The sequence below is a fragment of the Phalaenopsis equestris genome, unplaced genomic scaffold, assembly GCF_001263595.1.
Source record: "Phalaenopsis equestris unplaced genomic scaffold, ASM126359v1 Scaffold000002, whole genome shotgun sequence".
In the NCBI taxonomy this organism is placed as follows: Eukaryota; Viridiplantae; Streptophyta; class Magnoliopsida; order Asparagales; family Orchidaceae; genus Phalaenopsis; species Phalaenopsis equestris.
The window spans coordinates 10,132,289-10,158,317 of NW_018164444.1; the positions used below are offsets into that span (position 1 = coordinate 10,132,289).

The following is a 26,029-nucleotide window of genomic DNA, read 5'->3' on the forward strand; positions in this document are numbered from 1 at the left end:
CAGCAGGAACAATTTATCAGGCGAGATCCCAGAGGAGATCACAGGAATGCGGATCTTGAACTACCTTAACCTCTCCAGGAACCACCTCGACGGCGGCATCCCCGCATCCATCTCCTCAATGCAGAGCCTCACAGGCGTTGATTTCTCCTACAATAACCTCTCCGGTCTGGTTCCAGGGACCGGCCAATTCAGCTACTTCAATTCCTCATCCTTCCTTGGAAACCCAGAACTTTGCGGCCCTTACCTTGGTCCCTGTCGTTCTACTAACACTAACAAGTCAGGCCACACTCACGGACCTTTCTCCTACTCATTAAAGCTCATTCTTGTCATCGTTCTCCTCCTCTGCTCCATTGCATTTGCCATTATTGCCATAATCAAAGCGCGCTCTTTGAAGAAAGCCAGTGAAGCCCGTGCCTGGAAGCTCACCGCTTTTCAGCGCCTGGACTTCACCTGCGACGATGTGCTTGATTGTCTAAAGGAGGAGAACATAATCGGCAAAGGTGGTGCCGGCATTGTGTACAAAGGGAGCATGCCCAATGGCGAACAGGTGGCAGTGAAACGATTGCCTGCTATGAACAGAGGCTCATCTCATGACCATGGCTTCTCCGCCGAGATCCAGACCCTTGGTAGAATTCGGCACCGGCATATTGTAAGGCTGCTTGGTTTTTGCTCCAACCACGAAACAAATTTGCTTGTCTACGAATATATGCCTAATGGGAGCCTCGGGGAAGTTCTCCATGGGAAGAAAGGTGGCCACTTGCATTGGGATCTCCGGTATAAGATTGCCATTGAAGCAGCAAAAGGGCTCTGTTATCTTCATCATGATTGCTCTCCTCTGATTGTTCACCGCGACGTGAAGTCCAACAACATTCTCCTTGATACCAACTATGAAGCTCACGTAGCTGACTTTGGACTTGCCAAGTTCCTGCAGGATTCCGGTGCTTCTGAATGCATGTCTGCCATTGCTGGTTCTTATGGATATATAGCTCCAGGTATTTATTTTTTCTCTTCATCACTGTGTTCTTATAGGCATGAACCGATGTTTTTTGAACTTCTTGAACTGTTGAATTTTTAGGATCTGTTTGAGGAATATCACTACGAAGTCTATACAAATTAATCACACAGCATCACTCTGTTAGAAGTATTAATTAAAGTTTTTTGGGGAATTTTCATGTGCCACGGCAATATCGTGTATTTACATATATTCGAAAATTTTATTTTAAAATAAATTTGGCAGCATCTTTTAGAGATTATAATGCTATAGAAGTAAATTTAAAAGTTTGGTATTTGATAAAAAAAAATTAGCAGCGTGTTTCTAAATCCCCAACTATTTTTTCAACCATTAGAGCAATCTATTTGGAACCTTTCCACTTGAACAAACAGGCACAAATGATTTTTCGTGTGGCAATACTCAATGTCATTTATGGTAACTTCAGTCAAAAAAAGGTTTTTTGAGGCTCGCCCAAAGGTGAACCATGCTAGGATTTGAGACTGAAGAATGCAATCCTTTAGTAAATCCTTTTAATTGTGTCCATATAATTTAAAATCTAATGAAAGATACCAATTACCATTTGTTTTAGGATGTATATATGTGCCAAGATTTGCAATTTCTCGAGAATTAAATAGATTCAAATTAAATGGAAACCCTATTTTCTTACCAACCGCCTCTTTATCAAGACCCTGGCTGTGGGGAACATGATGTTTCTGTTTTTATTGTCAGAATTTTGGAAAGTTTATTTTCTCAACCATAATTTTTAATTTCCTTACATAAGGTAGTTTTTTCTAAGGGAATGTTTGGACATGTTTTAATTAAGATTTAAGTTCGAAAGAGTTTATAGAAGTATCAAGATAGACTATTTTAGCACTTTTATATGCTCCGGGACTAAAACGATCTCACGTAAATAGTTGAGGACTAATTTGATACTTCACTCTTTTAAAACCATCATATTAATATTTGGCCAAAATTTCTTTTATTCTGTTTTAGAAAATTAACTTTCTTAGAATATATCGTCATATGCTTAACAATTCAACCGAGTTTAGTGATTTTTTAATTGAAAATTTACTAGTTTCATCTGTATTTTTCGTTAATAAAATAGGAGCATTTACATACATACCACCCAGCTCTTATGTATATTTAAATATCTTACACCTCAACATTAAAGTTTACATATATATACCACCCAAATCATTCATGACACATAAAAAATACCACTATTTTAACTTTTAAAATGTGAAATACACCTTTTCATACATAGTTAAGCTGGCATATATGTAAAAATTTAAAATTTAGTTGTTAGAGATGTAAATAAATAAGAATTGAGTGGTATTCTTGTAATTCTTCCAAAGAAATATTATGATAACTCAAATAAGATTCTTTCTTACAATATTTTTGAACTTTCAGCTGATAATTTGTTTAAAAAGCTTTCTAATTTTTATTCAAACAGCCCTTAAAACCGGTCTTCACTTTCCCACCAGCCATGTTCATGCATCAAAAGCATTACAACAAACATTACAATTGCTTTACTTCCTTCCCGTTCAGCATATTCTGTTATCCTTCTCTGCCGTTAACGCACTAACTGCCCTTTGAAACATTTATCTGAAAATTTCTGAATAGTTGGACAAATCAGATGTCTGATCAAATTTCTTCTTTTCCTTCGTTCTCATCTCTGTTGTTGCGTAGAATACGCGTACACCCTGAAGGTGGATGAGAAGAGTGACGTTTACAGCTTTGGCGTGGTGCTGCTGGAGCTCGTGACCGGAAGAAAACCTGTGGGTGAATTCGGCGACGGCGTCGATATCGTCCAATGGGTTCGCAAGATGACGGATTCAAGCAAGGAAGGAGCTACCAAAATTCTAGATCCGAGGCTTCCTACTATTCCTGTTCATGAAGCAATGCACGTGTTCTACGTCGCAATGCTCTGTGTCGAAGAACAGAGCGTCGAGCGTCCGACGATGAGGGAGGTGGTCCAGATCCTTGCGGATCTGCCAAAGCCACTGGCGAAGGCCGAGGAGGAGACAGTGAAAGGTTCCTCCGGACGGCTGCCTGCTTCGGAGGCTACTGACGATGCTAAAGAAGTGGAGGGGGTGCATTCATCTCCACCTGATCTGCTGAGCATTTAACACAGACTTGGCGTGAGAAGGATGTTGGTTTTGGTAGGTAAGTCCTCTCTGGTGCTTTTGCAATTCAAGTTCAATTCAGGGTGTATTTTGGATTTATCTACAGGGAAGAATTTGCTGGGTTTTATTGGGTGCTAGAAATGGATGAAATAGTGTGCTTGTAGTAGGTTTTTTTTTTATTAATTCCCTTTTTTTGTACTTCTGTTGCTGCATTAATTATGCGGCTTTTTTGTTTTGTTTATCAATGGAAGGTTGTTCCTCCCTTATTTTTCTTTTTTTTTTAATTTTTTTATGCTGTTAGAATCTGTGATCATATGATTTGAAAATAAGTGCAATGCACAAAGAAAAAAAAAAGTGATAAAATAGTCCCCGGCTAATCGTATTATTCCCAAAGTTTATATAAGTGTCAAAATGGTTGATAGATTTTTTAAATTGGGGTTGAAGTTCCTATATAAGATTATTAAAGCTCAATTTTAAAATAGTAGGGGATTATATCAGCACTTTTATAAATTCAGGGACTAAAATAACTCCAAATAAATAGTTAGGGACTTTTGGATACTTTATGCATTTAACTAATGGAAATAATCTTTATGAATGGAACTTAGGGTCATTGGTAAATGTATGTATACATAAAATATCGGGTTGTGGGGTGGAGACCAATCGAAAAAGTGGCTGAAGCAGATTTATCTGTAGCAGTGGCAGAATCGGGGCTCCTTGTCAAAGTGGTCAAATTGGGACGATCAATTGAAGAGGCGGAATCAAGTTACAAACCAAAGTGAGTATGTGAGACTAGAATGTATCGGTCAAACAACTTTGTATTATGTTTGCTTGATACGATACATTTTTTGTTGATTTTGTCACCTGAATGGGTATAAATGTGCTTGAATATCGATGTTTTTTTAATATTATTTGTTGGTTCCTAATTTTTTTTTTTGTGTGAACACGTTTCGGGAGTTTAGGATTGAGTGAAGGAAGGAATATGGAAAGAGAATATAACTTGTTCGAGTTCCTCCAACTAAACTCCCCAATACTTGTGAAACTCTTCCGAAGGTATTTTCTGAGTCAAAAGAAGTAAAATGCATACCTTTTATGTTTGTCAATGGGAAGTGTCTTGTAACTTTCAATTGAAATGAATAAGATTATCTTTTTGTTCCTGTTGTGGTTTGTTTCTTTATTCTTTGATTTTTTATCATCATTTGACGAAAAGGCCGTCCAATGCATCTTTGAATTTTGAAAATCAACCCGTCACTCAGCCAATTCGGTCGAGTTTCCCGAGTATTGGGAAGACCTGTGAGTCATTCACATAAAATTAGTATAAATAAATCTCATTAATTAAATATTTTTTACATATTGGTGACAACGTCCCCTTTTATTATGTATACATAAAAATTTCCTCCAAGGAAATTTTTTTTCAAATTGCTCCCGTTTCAAGTCTTGAGGAGCTCTTTTCTGACGTACGTCTTGAGTTGGTAAGCTCACGGGGAAACTCTTCGACTAATCACGTATGGTTCACTCCATGTCTGGTCTAACTTGCAGACGGATTACCCTCGGGCAGCTGGGTCGGCTTTCTTCATGACTAAGTCTTTGGGGCAAATACCTTTTCTCGAACATACCTCTTCATTCTCTCGAACATACCTGTTGAAGCATCGATTTCGTTCGTGCCATGAGGTCAAGTGCCAATATTTCCCCTTTGATTTTAGCTTGCTGCATTCAGCGAGATCCTCCTCGGGAAATGAAGAGTTCGTGACCACCCTTTGGCTGTGATGATCGTACTCGACTGGTAGCACTGCCTCCATTTCATGTATTAGCATGAATGGATTTTGGTCTGTTGCTGATGATGGAGTTATCTGGATCACCCATAGCATTGACGGTAATTAATCTGCACAGTTTCTCTTAGCTCCCTCAACCTTCTTTCTTAATAGATTCAAGATAAATTTTTTAGCCGCCTCGGCCTCCCAGTTCATCCTAGGGTAATGGACCGAAGCAAACTTCAGGTTAATCCCTTGTTTCGTGCAGAAGTCGTTCACTTGCTGGTTCGCAAACTGAGTTTCATTGTCAGTGATGATGATGAGCAGTAGCCCATACGTGCAGATCAAATCGGACTATATGAAATTTTGTATTGCCTCTGCTTTGATTCAAGCGAGTGATTTTGCTTCAACCCATTTTGAAAAATAGCCGACGACCACCAAGAGAAATTTCTTATGGCCATTTCAACGGAGAAAAATGCTCGAGAATGTTTAGTCCCCATGTCGAACGACTGATTACTGACGATCGGTTGTAGGTTTCGCGTTGGCTGATGATGTATAGGCGCGTATTTCTGACACCATTCACATCATCTTGAGAATTTTGTCATCTCTTAGGAGTGTCAAACAAAAGTACCTTTGTTGTTGTGCACGGTAGGCCAGAGTTTTTCCTCTGAAGTGGCTGCCGCATTCTTTAGAATGTACCTCCCGTAGCACATCTTGAATTTTATCCTCTTTCAAGCATCTTATAAATAAAGAGTTACACACTCATTTTATCAAATAGGTAACAGTGTAACTGCAAATCCAAATTATTTATACTACAATCATGTTCTCATGTCTACGCTCCGCCTTTTGTCTCAATCTCTTTCCCCTTTTTTGCTTACGCTCTGTCTACAAAATAACAATTTGGGATTCAAGAATTTCATAAAAAACACCATCATGTTAACTTAAAAAAAATTGTAAAATACATAGCTAAAATGACAAATATGTAAAAAAACTGAAGTATAAAGGTTAGAGATGTAGATACATAGGAATTGAGTGATATGTTTGCCAATCTCCCAAAGATCTAATCATAAAGAACATAAACATAAATTGAATATAATATTGGTTCATTTTACGACCAGTATCTCTATTTCACTCACCACCTTGTCTGTATTTAAAATAATATCTCGGAAGCAGCCCAAACGTCAGCATCTGTTCAATTCGCCCTCCTTGCTTTTTCCATCAGAAAATTTTTTGCATTTTATTCCTTTTGCTTCCTTTTGCAATTTTAAATTTTCAATGACTGCAGCCTTTTCTTCTCTGAACTGCAAGGAAAATTATAATTACAGAGATTTCATTAATTTTTTATTCTAAATTAAATAATTTACAAATCACACATAAGATATTAAACAAAAATGTATTTAGTTTAGGCATGAATGTGAATATATAAATTTTGGTACTAGATATGTAAATATATAATAACTGTGTGATATCTATGTAAATGTCCCAAAACATTTAATGATGCCATCCACTAGTGGCTTATGAGAATAAAATCTCATTTCTTTTTTAAAGTAAAAGCAGCCAATCTTTCAACCCTTTTTAGGGTGAAGACACCATAATTCCTTGTTTAGTAGACTAATTATGACTTCATGTGGCCCTGGGTAGGATTGTAAATTTTACAAAGTACTATTACTTGTTTGCTTATAAGTAGGCTCAGTTTGAATGAATCAGTTTACAAATTTACCAAATTGATTGCAATCATAGAAACACATAAATATGTGCAATTGAATAGACTGTTTTGTCTTTATAATATAAAATTATTTAATTTGATTTAGACAATTTTAGCATATAGTGTAAGGAGACAAGTTTAATAGGGCCTTAGCCATTCCATCCAAGCTGTTTCGTTTTTAATTTGTTCCATTTATCACATGACTTTTCCTTATCAGTTCACTGTCTTCCTACTCTTGTGCATAGTTATTATTATTATTATTATTTACATTGATTTATGAACAACATTGATGTAAAATCATATAAAAATATTCAAACTTAAATTTTATTTTAATAATTATTGTTGAATTCTTTTGGGACACGTGATCTGTATTGTTCATGAGTTCATACAATTTATGAGAGATCTCGTGAAGGAGGTACAAGAGAGCCAATGATTTTCTAAGTGTTTGTGGATTTCAAAATGTCTGTCTTTTTATTGATGGTGGTGAGGAAGAAGATAAAAGAGAACACGAGAGTCATTATACAACTATAAATAATTGGCAAATGCAATATTATAGGTTGTGTTGTATGAAACTTATTCAGACATTTTATTGATAACATCGTAATGTTATGCGGTCAGTAAATAGTCATGGACAATGATATAATGGAGTTTTCCTTCATGGTTGTTATGTAAATTTGATCACGTAGCTTGATGGACACGAGCAAGCTCGATCGGAGAGCTTGTTGGGTGTGGGTGAGCTCAATAGAAGAGTTCGAGGAGCATGGGGAACTTGGTCAAAGAAGCTCTCATAAATAACAAGTATCAGGGAGTTTAGTTGGAGGAACTCGAGCAAACACTGACACGCTCGAGAGAGAGGAGAACGCCAAATTCTTCTTAGGGGCGAGCCTGATAACCATTATGTCCATGCTTTTAAAAATAATTCTACTTTCTGAATCTTATATTATTGGAAACCTTGCTTTATAACTTTATCAGCTAGTGATGACTTTCCCTTAAAAAAGAAAGACATAAAAATAGCATTTATCAAAGTTATTTAAAGTCTGTTGAGTCGATTATAGCTTTCGCCAAGCCAGATTGGAGATCTATTTATAAAACTTTTGATATATTGCAACTTATATATATATATATATAGAGAGAGAGAGAGAGAGAGAAGAGAGAGACAGAGATTATTATGTAATTCTTCAAATTTTTTATTTCCAAAATAGAAGTAAAAAAATATTTTTTTCTAGACTCAAATTTAGAAAGAGTATAAACTTGTATGTCATGTACATGACACTAATTCTTTCGTAACTCGATCAGTTTTGATCTTGCTTGCTTTAGTTTGGATAGTTACGCTCGCTTCGATAAGTAGGTCTCATAGTTTTCTGTCAGTGAACTCTCCTTCATTGCACTTTTCTACTCTAGACCTTTAAAACTCCTCAAGATCAACCCAAACACGTTTTGCTTTTGATGTAAACTTCTTATCCACACAAAGAGAGTTGTATTAGGTGTGTTGTCTTCTTCAAATAATTTCTCCTCATCTTCTCCTCCACTCACACTCACATAGCTTTTTTCTGCAAAAATTCAGCTTTTCTAAGAATCTAAGGATTGCGGAGCTGTAAAGGCATCCTAAGCCAGAGAAAGCCAAATGCATCAAAACAAAATAGAAAAACCAAAAATAGTTATTTACATATTCATCCAACCACTTTATTCCTCATGCCTGCAACTGCCAAACCTTCAATTTAATATCTGAAACCAAATAGAATGTTTAAAGGAAGAAGGGAATTATGAATGAAAGGAAAATATAATAGTAAAAACGGATGAATAAGGAAAAAAAAAACCATTTTTAAGAACTAAATGCCAGCATGTGAAGTTCTCAGACATAAACCATTCCATTTTTCTTCTGACAGCTATAACTTCAAAGTTCTGAATATGAGAGAACTATTCAGTCATGCAAGTGCTTGTCAAAGGCCCCACTCTTTTTTCTTTCTTACCACCCAATTCTTAAATATTTACCTATATAACATCTAAGCTTTATCTTTTTTACATTTATACCACTCAAACCCTTCATAACACTTAAAAAAACCACCTTTATTTTAACTTTTACAAAGCGAAACACAGAATTTCATGCAAAGGTGAGGTGGCATGTTCGAAAATTGAAGCCAAGTTGTTAGATATGCAAATACATAGGATTAAGTGGTGTGCAGGTAATCTTCCTAAAGTATAGCATGTATAATGATCTAATAACCCTTTCCTCACTTGCATAATATGATTTCTATTTTCTATCATAATTCAAGACCATTACATGAAAGCTTGTGGGACATGGGAGAAAGACAGGTGGGGCACACATTCCTGGTTTTCATACAATCAAGAAATTCAAATCAAGCTCAAAATCTACCTCTCAACTTTTTCAGAAGCTAAAGTGTTCTTTGACGCAGACTGAAACATACAATGGAAGTAAAGCAGACTGAATCTCAAGACTTCTATGAAAAATTTCAAAATTTTAAGAGATTAAATCACCTCAAAGCTTACTGTTTGTTATTGTCTTTCCATTCACTTTCTCTCCATGCTATTGGAAGTAGAAAATAACGCATGGCTTTCACCAAAATCTACTGTTCTACAAGAACATGTGTGCTTCTTTTTTTGCTTCACAAGACAATAAGATCAGTCCTATATCATCCTATTTTAATATATCTTCAAGTTAGCTAGAAAGAAAGAAAAAGAAAGGTGCTTTAGCCATGTGGAATACACATAAAGCTATATGCATTTAGCCTGTTAATTACTTTATTATTGAGTAAAGTGTCAACATATGTAGTCCTCTTAATGTTTACACGAGGCTATTTTAATCCCAGACTATATAAAGTGCTAAGTTTTCTGAGATTTTTTAAGTTGGAGTTAAAGTAGTACTCTATTGAGCCTATTTCAGCCCATATTAAAAGTGCATGGGGGCTAAATTTAAAATTATCATTTTTATAGATTTTGAGATTAAAATAATCCTCTGCAAAAAATGGGAAAAGTTTTTAACACTTTTCTCCTTTATTATTTCTCTGCTCGGTATATTTATTGTAATTATGGAGTGACCCGTAATATATTAAGAGCTTATTCATGGTTGAAGATATTGTATATAGTTTCATATATCGCTTAGCTCATGATGCAGAACTGAAATTTGAAAAATATTTGGTACAACATCAATGTCACAGTGCTGTTGACGCCATTGTGGAGGGTTTGGAGGTTCTCTTTATGTCACACCTAAATTGTCTGCATGGAAGGGGCCAATTTGGCAGAGATTCTTATACTATGAACACTGTGCAAATAAATAAAAAATTCTCAAGTACTGTGCATACATGGACTGTTTTAGGTGTCATTCTCGTTGTGGACCAAAGCACACAGTGCCTTGGTTTGCATTATTTTACTGTTTGTCTCTCGGGAATGGGTACTTAGAGTAGCGAATGCACGAACAATATGTATAATGTTATAGTAAAGTATGAGAAAAATCAATATTTACAAGATTTAAATTATGGTTCATTAATTAAATAACACATTTCTATACTTGATAAAAATGATCATTTTCAATTAATATTATAGAATTTCTTGAATGGTTTCCGATCTAAACTAATTTAAAAAGTTGTATATTTATTTATCTGTGCATATATGTCTTTTAATCTTTCTTTCATACTTGTAATTTTTAAAAAATAATATTTATATGAATAATTAATGATGCGTGCTAGAAGATACCTAGCTTTAGAGTAATAATTATTTATCATTTGAGTGTTGTATGAAAAATCAGCATACACTTAGGTAAGTAAAGAGAAGTAAACAGAATGAAACACCTCGACTTTTAAATGGAAAATCCTTGAAAGGTGAAAAAATCACGGTGCCTAGCGCAGTTGAAATAATTCGCTATAAAAGATGAGTACGCAGGTTCACTCTTTTTCTGAATTAGGGAAGATAAAATTACAAAATCGTCTATTTGTAATCTTTCTGTAGTTTTTTGCGTAGCAGGCTGGAAGGGCTAAGTTGATTGTCGCGGAGGTTGTAGTCTGTCGTGAGTGTTGTAGTGATGACTATAGCGCCAGGTTGTCGTACAAGTCATGAGTGACAACCATAACAAAATTTGGCTAGTTGAGTCGCAGATGGTTGTTTGAGGAGCGTCGTTTGGCTATAGAGGTTGTAGTATGAAATTGCAGGAACTGTGGACCACATAGACCGTATAGGTTATAATGGTAAGTTGCAATGGCCTCCATACGCCACAAGGGTCAGAGTCAGGAGTTACATGAGCTGTAGTTCACGTAGGCCGTAGTAGTTAGTAGTAATGACATTCGTATGCAGCGATGGCCAGATTTGAGAGCTGCACAAACTGTAGACTATGTATGTCATAATTGGTCATGTAGGCCATAATGGTAAATAATAATGACTTATGTAGCCCGCGATGGTCGGAGTCTAGAGCTACATGAGGTTTGGACCACTTAAATTATAGTTGGTCACGTTGGTCGTAATAGTGAGTTGCGATGACGTATGTGGGCCGCAGGAGTTGGAGTCAAAATCTGCACAATCAACTGTGGACCATGTGGGTCGTACTTGGTCACATATGCCGTAGTGATGAGTAGCAATGATGTCCATAGGCCGCGAGGGCCGAAGATGGAAGCTGCATGGGTTGTGAACCATGTTGGTCATGGTGGTGAGTTGTAATGTTGTTCGTAGAACGACCTGAATCGGGAGCTGCACAAGCTTATGCGAGGTGCATCGTTACCCCATCTTCGAGATTCAGTGTTGCACAATCATTGAGGTGCGTTGTTACACCTTCTTCGGGGTGCATTGTTGCACCGTCTTTAGGGTCAGCCCAGTGTTCGGGGTGATGCACGACTTCGTAGGATGCTTCTTGACTCTACGACAACAGTTGTTGCTTCACATGATGCTTTGTTGAATGGAGTGAGCGGCGACTGACTAGCGGTGGTCGACAGTGGTTGGTGGTGGTCGACGGGTGCAGGAGTAGGAGGCAACTTCTGCTTCTTTTCCAAGTTTTAGTCTTCTTCGGGTTTCAAACTATCTCTCCTATTTTCAAGAGAAGGGCATGCCTCATTTTCTATACTCCCGATTGCAATTAATGAGGAATCTAGACCATTTATTTTTAAAAAGATTATCCGGAGATCCATGTTATGGCTAGAGATTCGTGTCAGATGATTGAAAATTATTAATGGAGTATCGCTTAACATCCAAATATTGACGTTGAAACACACACACACCGCATATTTTTTTGTTATTGTCAACTTTCAAAAGGTTTGACGTTGACACACACATATAAATGCATTAATTCAATAGTTTAAAAAATTTAATACAAGTGTTAGTTTTGTAAATTAGTAATATTTCGATGCTAATAATGCGCCCAATTTTCATATATATATATATATAGCTTGCTTTTGAATTCAAAAAATATATTATTACTATATATATATATATATATATATCACCTAAACTTCAAATTTTGCATTACATGCTACCTTACCACCGCATGAAAATGTGCACTTCACTTTTTAAAGTTAAAACGATGATATTTAATTATGAAATATTTGGGATTTGATATGTAAATATATAAGAATTGAGCGGCATGTATGTAAATGCCCCTTCATGTTAAAGCACAAGCTTTTATTATATATGGGAGACATCAACAGACTCCACAGTAGCTCACCTTAATCACGAACCAAACAGGAACAGTACAATACAAATATAGAACAGTGAGAAAGCTGTCTTAACTGTGGTTATGGAAGGGCAAGAAGGCTGCTAAGACAGACAGGCTGCAGTTATTTTTCTGGCAAAAACAAATAAGACAAAAATCGTATTTATTTATCAACTCGGTTTCTATTCAGTTCTGTTTCAAATTACTGCAGAACTTTGCAGGTTACAACTCCAGTTTCATTAAAAATGAGTTTTTGAGAAATCATAACTTTTACATAAAGAAAGGATGGTGAAGAAAACTGCAAAGAAAATTGAAGCTAATTCTGTAGGAGAGATTGCAGAAGGAACCAAGAGGCTCAAAAATACAATAATAACACTAATTGGCATTGAAATCACCCACAAAGAGGACCCTAAACATTGGAGGCATCACATGCAACTTCACATACACCTCAATGAAATCGGGATAACTTTGTTAATGAGCTTGAATTAACAATGGCTTGATCCTTTATTGGGTTGCAAGGCCCGCCCATTTGCGGAAAAAAATATTGCGTCTGGAGTCCAGACGCAAAGCCATGTTAGGACAACGAATGCAATACATCGGACGAAGCGGAGGATAAAAATACCACCCCCGGTATATCGCGTATGTTGTCCGGACCTAGCTTGCATCCAGACTCCAGACGCAATATATTTTTTTTGTTTGAGCCTCCCTTTGTGTATGCAATTGATATGGGCAATCATGTTGGCACCGAATATGAGAATAAACTGTTGTGAAATTTAGGGCGAATAAAACACAGAATCAACACAAAACCAAAATAACGAACACAGAGATTTAACGAGGGTCAGCATCTTCGGCAGCAGAGCAGCGAATTTCACTATTTCAGAGGAGTTACATACCCATATGGTTACACATCTATTTATAGATAAAACTCACAGATAATTACAAACACGGTCTCGCTCCCCTTAACTCATTAATTCAAGAGACACACATCTTCACACCAAGATACACGCCTCTTAATTCCAGGAGACACACCTCTCAAAATCCAAGAGACCTTAAATTCCTGGTATATGAGTCATACCTATCATAAACCTCCTAAAAGGAGATCTGATGGATCGCATAAAGAAAGCAACAAAAGACTGTCCCATTTAATAACACTCTAATTGACCGAACTCTGGGCCGACCGATTAGGCCAACTGAACCAAGAAATGTCACGCACCGATAATAATAATGATATAACCAACACAGATGATATTCACAAGAACAATAGTTGCATAACAATGACTCTTTTGATATAGATTCTGTCAAAGTTTTCGTGAATAGGTTGAATGTCTTTTTCCTTAGCTTTAATTGCTATAAATAATAATTTATACAATCTATTTTAGGTACATAATAAAGTGCATAATATATTTTAAATAAATTAAAAATAAATATTCATAATCTAAATATTCAGCTTAAAAGGAAAGAATCCGTGCAATTAAAATAAGAGATTTAATACAACCCTATAAACAAGTAAACTCTTAATTCTGTCTGATTTTATTTACTCTTGATTGATATCCCCCCTCAAATTGATGTTGGTTGATCAATAAGCATCAATTTGCCAACAAGAGATTGATGACACTGTCGAGAAAGAGTCTTAGTAAATATATCAGTCATTTGAAAATCAAAAGAGATATAACACCATCCTCATAGGCTTCTCGAATGAAATGACAGTCCACTTCAATGTGTTTCGTGCGCTCATGAAAGACAGTATTAGCAACAATCTGGATAACACTAGTATTATCTGCATGAAGAGAAGTAGTCTCGAGCTGAGGAAAACCAAGCTCAACCAACACACGCTGAAGCGAAATGATCTCGGAACATGCATAAGACATAACACGATATTCAGATTCAGTAGATGACTTAGAAACTTGATCATGTTTCTTGCTCTTACAAGTAAATAAGAAGTTATCGAGAAACGTGCACCAACCAGTAATAGATTGGCCTGTATCAGAACAACAAGCCCAATCAACATCATTATAGGCTCTTAAAGTAATAGAAGACTCTGCAAAAAAAAGAACAAACCATGGTGAGAAGTACCTTTTAAATACTAAACAATACGTCAAACTGCAACTAAATGAATATGTGTAGATGTCTCCATAAATTGACTAACTTGATGTACAACAAATAAAATACCAGGACTTGTAATAGTCAGATAATTGAGACTCCTAATAAATTAATATAGAGATGGTTTATATAACAAGTCACGATCATTCTGTTGATATTTGACATTTACTTTCAAAGAAGTATCAACAGAGCAACCATCTTGGAAACCACCCAAAGTAATGAGTCCCTTAGTATAGTTGTGCTAATGAAGAAAAATACCAGCGGGAGAAGAGTGAACCTCAAGTCCTGAGAAATAAGTTAATGACCCCAAATCTTTCATATGAAAAGAACCCTAAAGACGCTCCTGTAGCTGAGACATCAATTGATCATCAGATCCTGTGATGCCAATATCATTAACATAAATTAATAACAAAACAATTCCCTTGTCAGTTTTACAAAGAAATAATGATGAATCATACTGACTTTGAATGTAAAAGAAGCTAAAAAAAGTATTGCAAAACTTTTCAAACCGTGCCCATGGAGCCTGTTTCAAATTGTATATGGACCGTCTGAGCTTACAAACATCATGTGAGGGTATAGAAAACAAGCCTCGAGGAGGGGTCATATAGACATCTTCTTTAAGGTCCACTTGCAAAAAAAACATTCTTAACATCCATCTGTTGTAAGGACCAGTCTTTAGATGCAGCAATCGACAACACAAGCTGGATGAAAAAAAAATTTAAAAAAACAAAAAAAAAAACAACACAACCATCATAAGAAAAAAATATGTCCCAATTATTATCCACAATTTGACTAACAGAGAGTAAGTTAATATATAATTTAATAGAAACCAAAACATGTTTGAAGGAGGAGTTAATATCATCAACTGTCGTAATTGAAATATTATTTCCATCAGCAACCTGAATAAGTTGAGTACTCGTATACGGTCGTTGGTTATGCAATAAATCAGTTGTGCCGGTCATATGATTTGTGGCCTCTGAATCAACAAACCAAGGAAAAGAAACAAAAGTAATAGTTTTACATTTCCCTTGAGGGCCGAGAACAGAAAATACAGATAGAATCATTTGTTGAACCATATATGGTGTGAGGACAGATTGATTATTGCTAGAAACATTAGATATCGAGCCAGGATTGTAAGTGTCGGAGACCGTGACATGAAGTGTTTGTGGTTTGCAGTTCTGGGGTCTAATAAAACACTCCTTAATATGATGTCTCTTTTGCTTACAATAATTACATAACTTATTGTTACAATTGCATGCAATATGACCAAACTTTTTGCAATTGTTGTACTGCACTGGTTCATTCCCTTTGGTCTGAGCAATATATGCAATATTGACTATTTCTGATGATCCACCTGTTGCACTAATTGTAGCTTGGGTCGCCAATACTTGTTCTTCACGCAATAATTCACCAAAATAGACATCCAATAAGGAACCAAATCTCTGTTTACCAACCCAACCCGAGCAGTTTCAAATTGAGTCTGAGCTTCATCAAAAACTGATCACGGAGACTCTATTCATGAGTAGCTTTAAGATTGGCTGCGTTCTCCTTTGACATCTTAGCATAAATAATGCCAGAATATTTGCCCCATAAATTTAGAAAATTAGAATAATATTATTCAATTGAGAGATTAACTTGACAATAATTACTCATATCTAGTTCCAATTGAAAGCATTTTGTCGTATTATCTTTTATTGTAGACACGCTTCAAACATTCCCACATTTCTTTAGCTGTGCCAAAAGATCGTAAATTATTCACATTCACCATATGAGCCTCAATGAGCCTCAATAGATCCTTAAATCCAGGAAACAATTTGAGCATATTTTGCTTCCCATTGACCAAGATCTTTTGGCTCAGTAGGTGCTGGAGAAGACCCATTAATATGACCCCAAAGTTCATTCCCTTTCAAGAACATTCTGACCTAACATTCTCATGCGGCATAATTCTTTCCTGTAAATCTGATAATTAAGATTTCAGAAGACATTCAAAATAGAATTGATTTGATCAAAATCCACATGAATAGGGACAAGTGGCTATGGCGGTTCACGTCGAGTTCACCACATAGGACGAACGGGTAGGGCAATAATATCTTTGGCTCGGATAAGAAAATCCCAATGAAGAGAGTCTTTCAACAACAATTTGACCGGCGTGAACGTCGAAAAGAGAAGGAGTCGGATTAGGGAGAGGAGGCCGATCTCGAAACCGTGACCCAAGACTGGCGAAGATTATGTCTTTGAGGAACGACGCAGCCAAAGCGAACGAAGGGGAACTAAGCAACCCGGGACGAAGCGAACAAAGCACCCAAAGCGATAGGGACGAACCAGACCCGGATGAAGAAGCCAAAGCGAACGCAAGAGGACGAAGCAGTAGAAGCGAATCGAGGGCAGACGAAGCAGTAGAATGATGGCGCAACAGTCGAAGGTCAAAGAAGTAGCAAACGAAGAAGACGAAGGCGGCCGAAGATGCCACAAAACTATTATAAAGACTAGGGTTGAAGAGTACCAAAGATTCAGACCGATTCCACTTCAACTTGGCTCTGATACCATGTCAAAGTTTTTGTGAATAGGTTGAATACCTTTTTCCTTAGCTTTCATTGCTATAAATAATAGTTTGTACGATTTATTTTAGGTACATAAAAAGTGCATAATATATTTTAATAACTTAATAATGCATATTCCTAATTTAAATATTCAGCTTAAAAGGAAAGAATCAGTGCAATTAAAATAAGGGATTTAATCCAACCCTGTAAATAAGAAAACACTTAATTATACCTGATTTTATTTACTCCTGATTGATAGATTCATCGACTGAAGATATGCTGTCCGTTGTATACGATAATGTGTCATCTGCTTGATGGAATAATCCTCGAGAGGATAATGAGCATTCAGAATGGATTCCTCGGAAAAAAAGGTGATATAAGATGGTTCAATCGACTGAAAAACTTTTTTGCCTACCAAACGAATACCACATGGCCAAGTCAAATAGTTACGAATATGAAATAGTTTCTATGATAGTTATAGATACATAACGACACTAGCAACGATTCAAATATCAAAATATGTCTATTTCCATTGCAAAAAAAATATAAATGTTTAACGACTCATAAGTAATTGTAATTTTCTCATTAAATGTTAGACAATCATGTAATTTACTAAACTCATTCTTATAACTTATAAATAGAAGGATCATTCCTATAGAAGATACTATTGAATTCATTCTCAAGAGTTGATTCTATTTTTACCAGTCTGCTCTCTTTTTCTATGCCTCTCATTCGACCAAATCTCTATTTTTTAAGCCTGACCCCAAGAATATTTTGAGTTTCATCAAATACCACTATACTTTTTGACATCACATCCAAATTACCACCATCACTAAAGTCTTAAAAATGAAATACAATTTTGATTGCATGAATTTTTAAAAGCAAAATACCATGTAAATATCAAACTTTAGAGCATTTGCATCTGTCCATTCGAAAATTGTCACTTCATTTTTTAAATAACGTGATAAATGTCTTTTTTTGTAAACTCTCCAAATTATTTAAAGGGCCATTTACATATCTTATACAAATAAACCTAAAATCTTTCTCACATTAACAGTAGTACTAGTAGTACCATCAAAGTGCTATAGTAATTATGGCAGTTTAGGTGTGAGAAACGTAAATATGCAAGAAGTGCGTGCTAAGTACGTAAATTTTCCTTTCATTTTTTTTTTGTAAATTTCTCTTAATTTAACTCAAGAGCAATTTTCTTATATTTACAAATATATCCTAAAAAAAAAAAAATTTCTTTTCGCTCCGCATCTTACTGCACCGACAACTACTTCAAGTTATTTTGTTACCAACCCCGCTAAAATCCAATAAATAGTTTTTGTAAAATCAAGGCGACAAATCGGGCCAGCTATTCATGCATTTATTGATCAACAACATGCTTCCAAAAGACAACACTTGATACAATTCGGAACCGTCTCCTAAATGAACGCGTACTTTGGAGATAAACGAATGTCTTTCACTCAATAATGCAATTATTATTACTATTCTTTTCATGTCTCAATTTCTAAAATGTGAAGAAGAAGGGATATAAATGCTAAGAATCCATTAGGGCACAGTTCCTTTTGTGAATCTCCTCTTTCAATTATAAAATCGCGGCCGTAAAGTTAACTGTGCATTATAGCTTAAATTGAGGCTGAGCTCAATTTTAAAATAATTAGGAATTACTTCTATAATATAAATATTTGGGGACTATTTTGTCACTTTACATTTTTTTGAAATGTGAATTTATTTAGATGTCACGTTTTAGGCAATTTTTTTTATTGTCAAAGCATCGTCAAATGAGATCGTAATATGTTGATGTATTAATATTCAATATTAAGGGTGTAAATGTGTTGAACACGAGCGAGCCCAGACTCGGCTCGTTAAAAAAATATCACTGTTTGTGTTCGGCTCGTTTATATTTCAAACACAAAAAGTGTGTTCATGTTTGTTAGATATGACTCATATACCAGATTAGAGGCAGATATTAGAGCGGAACGGAGCGAAGCTCGTGAGCGGAGTGGAGCAAAACCATCTGTTTAATCGGGGGAGTTTCGTTAAGTGAGTTGGAGGTGCAGGGGCAACGCCCCACGCAGTACGATATAAGGTAATTTTATTATTACATATTGTACACGAGTATTATATATATATGTTATATTGTAACACCAAGAGAAATTTTGTACTCTTTTTGTGAAATCAACGAAAGTCGCCGCCCTGCTCCCGAGGACATAGACAAATTGTCGAACCTCGTTAAATCTCCGAGTTTTCTTCTTAATTTACATCTATTCTTACATTTACTTTGCTCTAATTCCTCAACAGTGTTCAACTCTTTTGCTTAGTAAGCCGAATACGAGCTTAAATTAATAATTTTACTTGATTATAAATATTTATAACCTTGTATTTCAAGCTAAAATGAGTCGAACAAGAAGCATTTTTATTCGTGTGTTGCTCGTTTATATATCAAGTATAAAAAAATATTCGTGATTTACTTGTAAATTTAGGGAATTAATGGAACACAAATTTCATAAGGAACTGAACACAAGCTTTTCACAAACAAAGAGACATGTTGACAGCCATATCAAGACATTATAATTGGCTGAAGATAAAATAAAAACAAATGCGTATTAATTGTGCATTTAAGTAACCACTCTTAAGAGCATTGATTAGACAAATTAAATAAGCAAGAAAGCACCGAGGTGCGAAATGGCGGACAAAGAGAAGCAGCTCTTGTGAGTCGCGATAGTGGAGTTCAGAAATCAGAAGCTCGCCATTTTTTCTTCGCTCTGTGCTCCAATGGTAGATTCGTCGTCGGCAAGCTGTTCTTCTTCCTCCTCCACCTCCTCCGTTTCTTCCGGTGACGAAAATGCCTTCTGTTCTTCGCCCCCCCTCTCTGTGATGTCTGGGGTTTTCCCTCCAATGTAGGCTCTGTACAATTTTTTTAGCGTAGAAGGCAAACAGGATGAAGCCAGGCAATAGAGTTATAGGGCCCAAGAAGACGATGGCTGAGGCGAAAAAAGAGCAGGAGAAAACTCCGGAAAAGAAAGGTGTGCGTGCGATTATACGGGTGAGGTCATACGGGTATACGGTGGAAGATCATATCTGCTAGGTTTCCCTCTTTTTTCCCCCAATTTGAACCAGTTGTCAACCCCATTTTTTTTTAAATTCGTCTTCAAAGTGGATATATATTTTATTTTCTCGATATCTGTAGTTGGTAATTCGTCTATTGCGTCCACTCTTATTTTCAATTTCCTGTTCTGTGTTACTAATTTTAGGATTAGGTAATGCTCACAGGATTTACCTTTTCAATTCATCATATTGTTTTCTTCTACATGTTAGAATTTGTTAATATGGGTTACTGGTTTATGTATGAGATTGTGTAAATTAGGTTTGTTGTACGTGTTTGGAGATGTTGTGGTGAAGAATTTCTGTTCTATCGGTTTCAGTTGATTTTGTTTTATTCGTTATATTCTATTGGGATTGTATGAAGTTTTTGTTTGTTTTCTTATATGATTATATGGCAAAGTTAATGGGGATTGATAAGCTGTCGCTTCCTTGTTCTGTTGCTTTAATATTCATTTATCAGTATTGTTTGGTTTGTTGCGGTCTTTCTTCCTCTATTCAAAACTTGTTCTAAACTGTTATAGTTTGTTTTCTTTTGTTTGCGTTGCTTCATGAATCCCTGTGTGAATCTCTGAGTATATGAATGACACCATGCTTATCCTCCATATGTATTTGCTGGAATTCTTTTCTTTCTATGGAATTGTGTCAATACTTGGTGATAATGGCTTCCTTGAAGTGACATATTCATGAAGAAGAGAAGCTAGGAATTCTTTCTAGCTCTCATCTGTATTGGGCAGCTTTTTGTGTTTCATTTTTTGTTTGATGTTCTTTATGTACTGAGTACATATGTTCGGAAGCCTTGAACTGGAACTCCCAAGCAGGAAAAAATGAGCTGCAAAGTGGCTGTTGGATGACAATTGCTTAATGAGCAGCAATGGGAATTTGCAATAACTCTGCAATTTGTTGTGTTGATGTCTTTGCTTATTTGGTGATTTATATTGTACTTGATGTTCTGTTGGTTATTTGGGGCAAAATATTGATTACACTTTGTGCTTCTCTACAAAAACAATGCCCACAATGACAATACCTTCTATAGAAAGTTGAGGACCGAACTTACTATCATCAGCCTTTGCCCATACCTTCTATAGAAATGTCATCAATATGAATTGTTTGTCATTCGTTACTGTATAGTGTTGTTTTGTTGTGTCAAGTTTTACTTGTTTCCGTAAACTGTTGTAGTCTCATTTTCTGGGAAGAATTTTATGGGATATTATGATTTATTTTCTTGTATTGGACTTTCTAGCAAGAGAACGGAATGCATTATTAAGTTTCATGAAAGGTTTAGGAAACTCTGACATTTTTCCTAATGGTGTCCTACCTAGAGTTTTCTTTGTAGTAATTTGAGGTGCGTATGGAGTGAGTATATTTATTTTCATTATGCTAAGGAAGTTCATTAATAACATAAGATAATTTTTTGTAAGTTTTTTCCCATATATTACTTTTTTTTATATTGGAAAATAGACAAATGGAGTTCAATCAACATTATAGTTTGTTCAAATCAAGTTCTATATTGAAAGCATTTGTTGCATCTAGATCGGGTAAACATTGAAATACATTATATGTTGATGAGGCTACATAAAAAGCTATAGAACAAATTCAAAGTTTGAATTTTGGATGAAGTCTTGGTTGTATATGTCGCTTTAGGTTGAAAAAGTGGAATAAAAAATGAAGTAGTTTGAGTCATTTAAAGAATAGTCTTAATGAAATGAGAAATCTCTTAGAAAATAACAATCATGCTAGAAGATTTTCTGACCCATCTTGACAAACATACACTCTCCATTTCTCACTGCAGGACTAAAATATCCCTATATTGGGCTCCCTTATTAATTAAAGCCCCTTTTTTAACATTCAATTAATCAGCTCATCGATCACCAAAATTGGAAGTTTGTCATATATTATTTCCTTATTCACTGTGCGATGATCCGCACATAGCCACCAACTTCCATCGTTCTTCTTCAATAGCTAGACTGAGCTAGAGAAGGAGCTCACACTAAATTGTATGATCCTGACCTCCATCATCATTGGATCAATCTCTCCATCTCATCCTTTTGTAAGTGGGGGTAGGGATTTGGGCACATACTGATGGGAGAAACCTCTAGTCTTAGCATTATTGCATGCTCGAGTCCGCTCCTCCTAATTCCTTTGCTCGATCCCTCAACTCCATATTAGTCTCAAGGCAATGACACTACTTTGATGTCGTGCCAATCCTTCTGATTGCTGCCCTTCACATCTGCTCAAGTTGTCATCACTGTTGTGAAAAACAACAGTAATATAATGAAAAAATTGAACGATAAATTCACAAAAAAAAAACAACACAGCGGAAACACACAGATTTACGTGGTTCGGCAAATTGACTACGTCCACGGAGTTGCAGAGGATTTTGTTATATAAGGAGTTACACAATCGATCACATCGACTTACAAGAAAGAACTCTCTCTCTTTCTCTCTCTCTCCTCTCCTTCTCTTTCTCTCTCTACCCGAGAGCGACACCGAAGAAGGAAGCCAATGGGAGAATAATACATGCAATTCCTTTCCTTGTAAAACCAACGCCCGAGAGATTACGAAGGGAGCTGTAATATGTCTATTTAGTAATTCCATTATGCTATTAGGCCCGTTAAGGAATGAATTAAATAATTAATGAAGTTCATTAATTATTTCCTTTTTTCTTCTGCAGCAAATCATAGATGACGTGATTTATGCAATGAAAGCTGTAGAAAATCTAGGAAATGAATTAAGAGCAATTAATTTTGCAATTAATTTCGAGTATCAAATCCAATTTGCTGTCAAACATGAGAAACTGTCAATTTAAACAGTGAGCTATTTTTCATATTCGCAACAAATCTCTCACTTGGAGACAGGTACACTTGCTGCATCATCCACTCACTGCATCGTCCTTTTGTTCAAATGTGATATCATCCACCTCTGCAACTCAGAGGTCATTGTTTTCATGCTAGAAGACCAACTGAAGTTGAGCACAATTTCAATTTCTCAAGAGTAACACCCTTAGTCAACATATCATCGTCAACATAGTTTTGTATCTCCAAGCTCTTTTCTGGGTTACTCATGTTTCTGCTTACAACTCCCACTGCATGGGCAATATCCTACTTGTGCTGAAATCCTTTTTCAGCAAGTCTAGCCCTGTACATTTTATTGTCATTAAGTACAGTCTTCACCTGATACGCACACTTGTTGTGCAATGCCTTCTTCCCTGGTGGAAGTTCTGTTAGCTCCTAAGTTCGATTCCCTGACAGTAAGTCCATCTTTTCCGGTAGCTTTCCCAGTAAAGGAAGATGAAGTTTCTTTCCATAGAGATAATCATTTATCTGCATCCTCCAGTAACTAAAATCTATGTCATTAAACTTCTTGATCCCTGATGTCATCACATCATCTACACATTTACGGCCATCGCTTTCCCTCAGATCTGAACCTGAGCTTTGATAGTAGTTGTAAAAAATGACGACAATAAAGTAAAAAAACGGAACGAGAAATTCACAAACAAAAACGACACAGCTAAAACACACAGATTTATGTGATTTGACAAATTGCCTACATCCATGGAGTTGTAGAGGATTTTGTTACTTGAGGAATTACACCGTCGATCACATCGACTTACAAGAAAAAAATTTTTTTCTCTCTCTCCTCTCCTCTTTCTCTCTCTACCCGAGAGCCACATCGAAGAAGGAAGCCAATGGGAGAAAAATACATGTAATTCCTTTTCCCGTAAAACCAACGCCCGAGAGTGATTACAAAGAGAGCTGTAACATATCTATTTATTAATTTCATCATGCTATTAGACCCATTAAAAAATTAATCAAATAACTAATGAAATATATTAACTATTTTCTTTTCTCTTCTGTAGCAAATCATAAATGACGAGATTTATGCAAGGAAAGTTGTAGAAAATTTAGTGAAGGAGTTAAAAGTAATTAATTTCAAGTATCAAATCCAATTTGCTGTTAAACATGAAAAACTGTCAATTTGAACAGTTGACCGGTTTCCATATTCGCGACAATCACTTGATTCGCAACAGGCTGAGGTGGTTTTGTGTGAAACTCTACAATGTTTTTTATCATTTTTTCAGAGGCTTGAATCTCCTCTTGAACCATCATTCCATGGATGAGAACCACCCCTCTAGCGATGAGAAATATTCCTCCAACTGATTTGACTCATCTTTTCCTTCAATTTTTAATCCAAAGCTTCTACTCTTTTGGATTTCATGACTCCTCGTACTGTTTCGGAACTCCTTTACGCTGAAATGGCGAGGCTCAAAATTTTTGTATGCCGGTGTGAGACTCTAGGCACCATGCTTGTTGCTGGCCTTTTGCAATCAAAATTCTTGTACGTCAAAGATCCCGATTGCGAGTTTTGGTCTTAAGCGACGCAGAAATCCTGTGTGTCGTGATCTGCCAACTTCCTTGTGGCTATTTTGTAATCTTATCACACGTTTGTAACCCATGATTCCATCATTTTCTTCCCAAACTGAAAAATCCAGAGTGTATTGTGATATTTGTAACTCTGTAAGCACCAATCCCATCTATTTCCAAAATCGAATGTTCTGATACCACTTTGATCGGAACTAACGAGTTTTTTCCCAAAGATGATGGCACAAAATTTTTATTTTAGTAATACCAAATTAAAGCAATACAAAACCAAACAATTCACGTGAAGACATAAATGTCAAGCATCAACAATTCGAGAGGTAGATCTCTCCCAAACCCTACCCTAAGTCTCAAGGCACGTTCTCATATAGCATAACCCTCACCCTAAACATATTAGTTCTATTTAAACTAAATAATAATAAATAACAAAAGACTAAATTAATAAAAGACTAAATTGTTCTTAGGCGCCGGTCTAACAAAATCTTTTCTATCAATCATGCATTGCATGTTAGCCACCCTCCTACACTTGGAAAAACTTTTACAACGCCCTATTTCTTGGATGCTTCTCAACGCAGAAAATAGTAAAGCTAGAGAAATGACCATAACTTGACCTTTCTTCTCCTTTTAGACTTCTTATACATTAGTAACTTCAACCAAAACCTCTGATCATACTAACTTTTCTCACTATTTCCTCAGTGCCGTTGTAAATTACAAATTCTTTTTGCTCTCTCTCTCTCTTTTATTCTCTACGTCATAGTTCATAGAATTATAACAAACTGACTAAGAATATCTTGTTGGTATAGATTTTAAAGTCGAAACACATCTTTTGTTGAATCATGTTTGTGGCTGATTAATTATCCTTTTCTCTCAGCTTTTCATTTGTTAGCCATCTCTTACTTTCTAGTAGCTCAAGTAGAACACTTTCCCACCAGCTTTTCAAACTTACTAACAATTGGATCGTCTAGCATTACTCAATTGAATAAATATGGTAAACTTGCCGTTTAGGTTGAACATTTCCCATTACCTCCTATAACATAGCAATATATGATAACATTGTTATTCACAATAACAACTTGACTTAATTATGAGCCTGCCTAAGCTTTGTCTTAAGTTTGATAATATCAGCGTATTAATATGACTATTGAAATATAATTGCTAATGGTGTGGTTGTTTTTTTTTGTTAGTCGTCTCTTATTTTGGAAATGGTGGAGGTATTAGCAATAGTTAGGTGGCATGGGTTCATATGCTTGAATCACATAAACAAACTAGTGATATGCATGTATCTGCATACCTACATATATATATATATATATATATATATATATATTACGTTTTGCTCTTGAACTTTAACCATGGTGGAAGTCAATCAAGATCTATCTATCTGAAACATAAAAAAAAAAGAGATATGTGTGTATATCTGTACACATATATATATATATATATATATATATATATATATTACGTTTTGCTCTTGAACTTTAAACATGGTGGAAGTCAATCAAGATCTAGGAGACTCACAATCGGCCTGAGCCACTTGATCCTAGTGGAACAATCAACTCTAATACCAGTTGCTCGGGAGAACGAACCAAATGAGGTTTCAATTTTGGCCATGTTTACTAGTATTCAAACTCATCTTCAGCCTAAAAAGTTCTATGGTGAGAGTTAACCATTTGATATTCTTC

The 26,029-nt window shown here is 35.8% G+C and overlaps 1 protein-coding gene across 1 annotated transcript; it reads left to right on the forward strand.

Moving 5' to 3' along the window:
* Nucleotides 1-8: 8 nt before the first annotated feature.
* LOC110025480 (leucine-rich repeat receptor-like serine/threonine-protein kinase BAM1) lies at nucleotides 9-3,374 on the forward strand. The gene is made up of 2 exons (XM_020725987.1): nucleotides 9-992; nucleotides 2,681-3,374. The coding sequence occupies exons 1-2, from the start codon at nucleotides 47-49 to the stop codon at nucleotides 3,118-3,120; spliced, it is 1,386 nt and encodes a 461-aa protein (XP_020581646.1). The 5' UTR covers nucleotides 9-46; the 3' UTR covers nucleotides 3,121-3,374.
* Nucleotides 3,375-26,029: the final 22,655 nt, after the last annotated feature.

Excerpts from the sequence above, each read along its gene's own strand:
- LOC110025480 (XM_020725987.1), top strand. The coding sequence starts at position 47 with ATGCGGATCTTGAACTACCTTAACCTCTCCAGGAACCACCTCGACGGC. Across the intron at positions 993-2,680 it reads TTATGGATATATAGCTCCAG|AATACGCGTACACCCTGAAG; the intron begins GTATTTATTTTT and ends GTTGTTGCGTAG.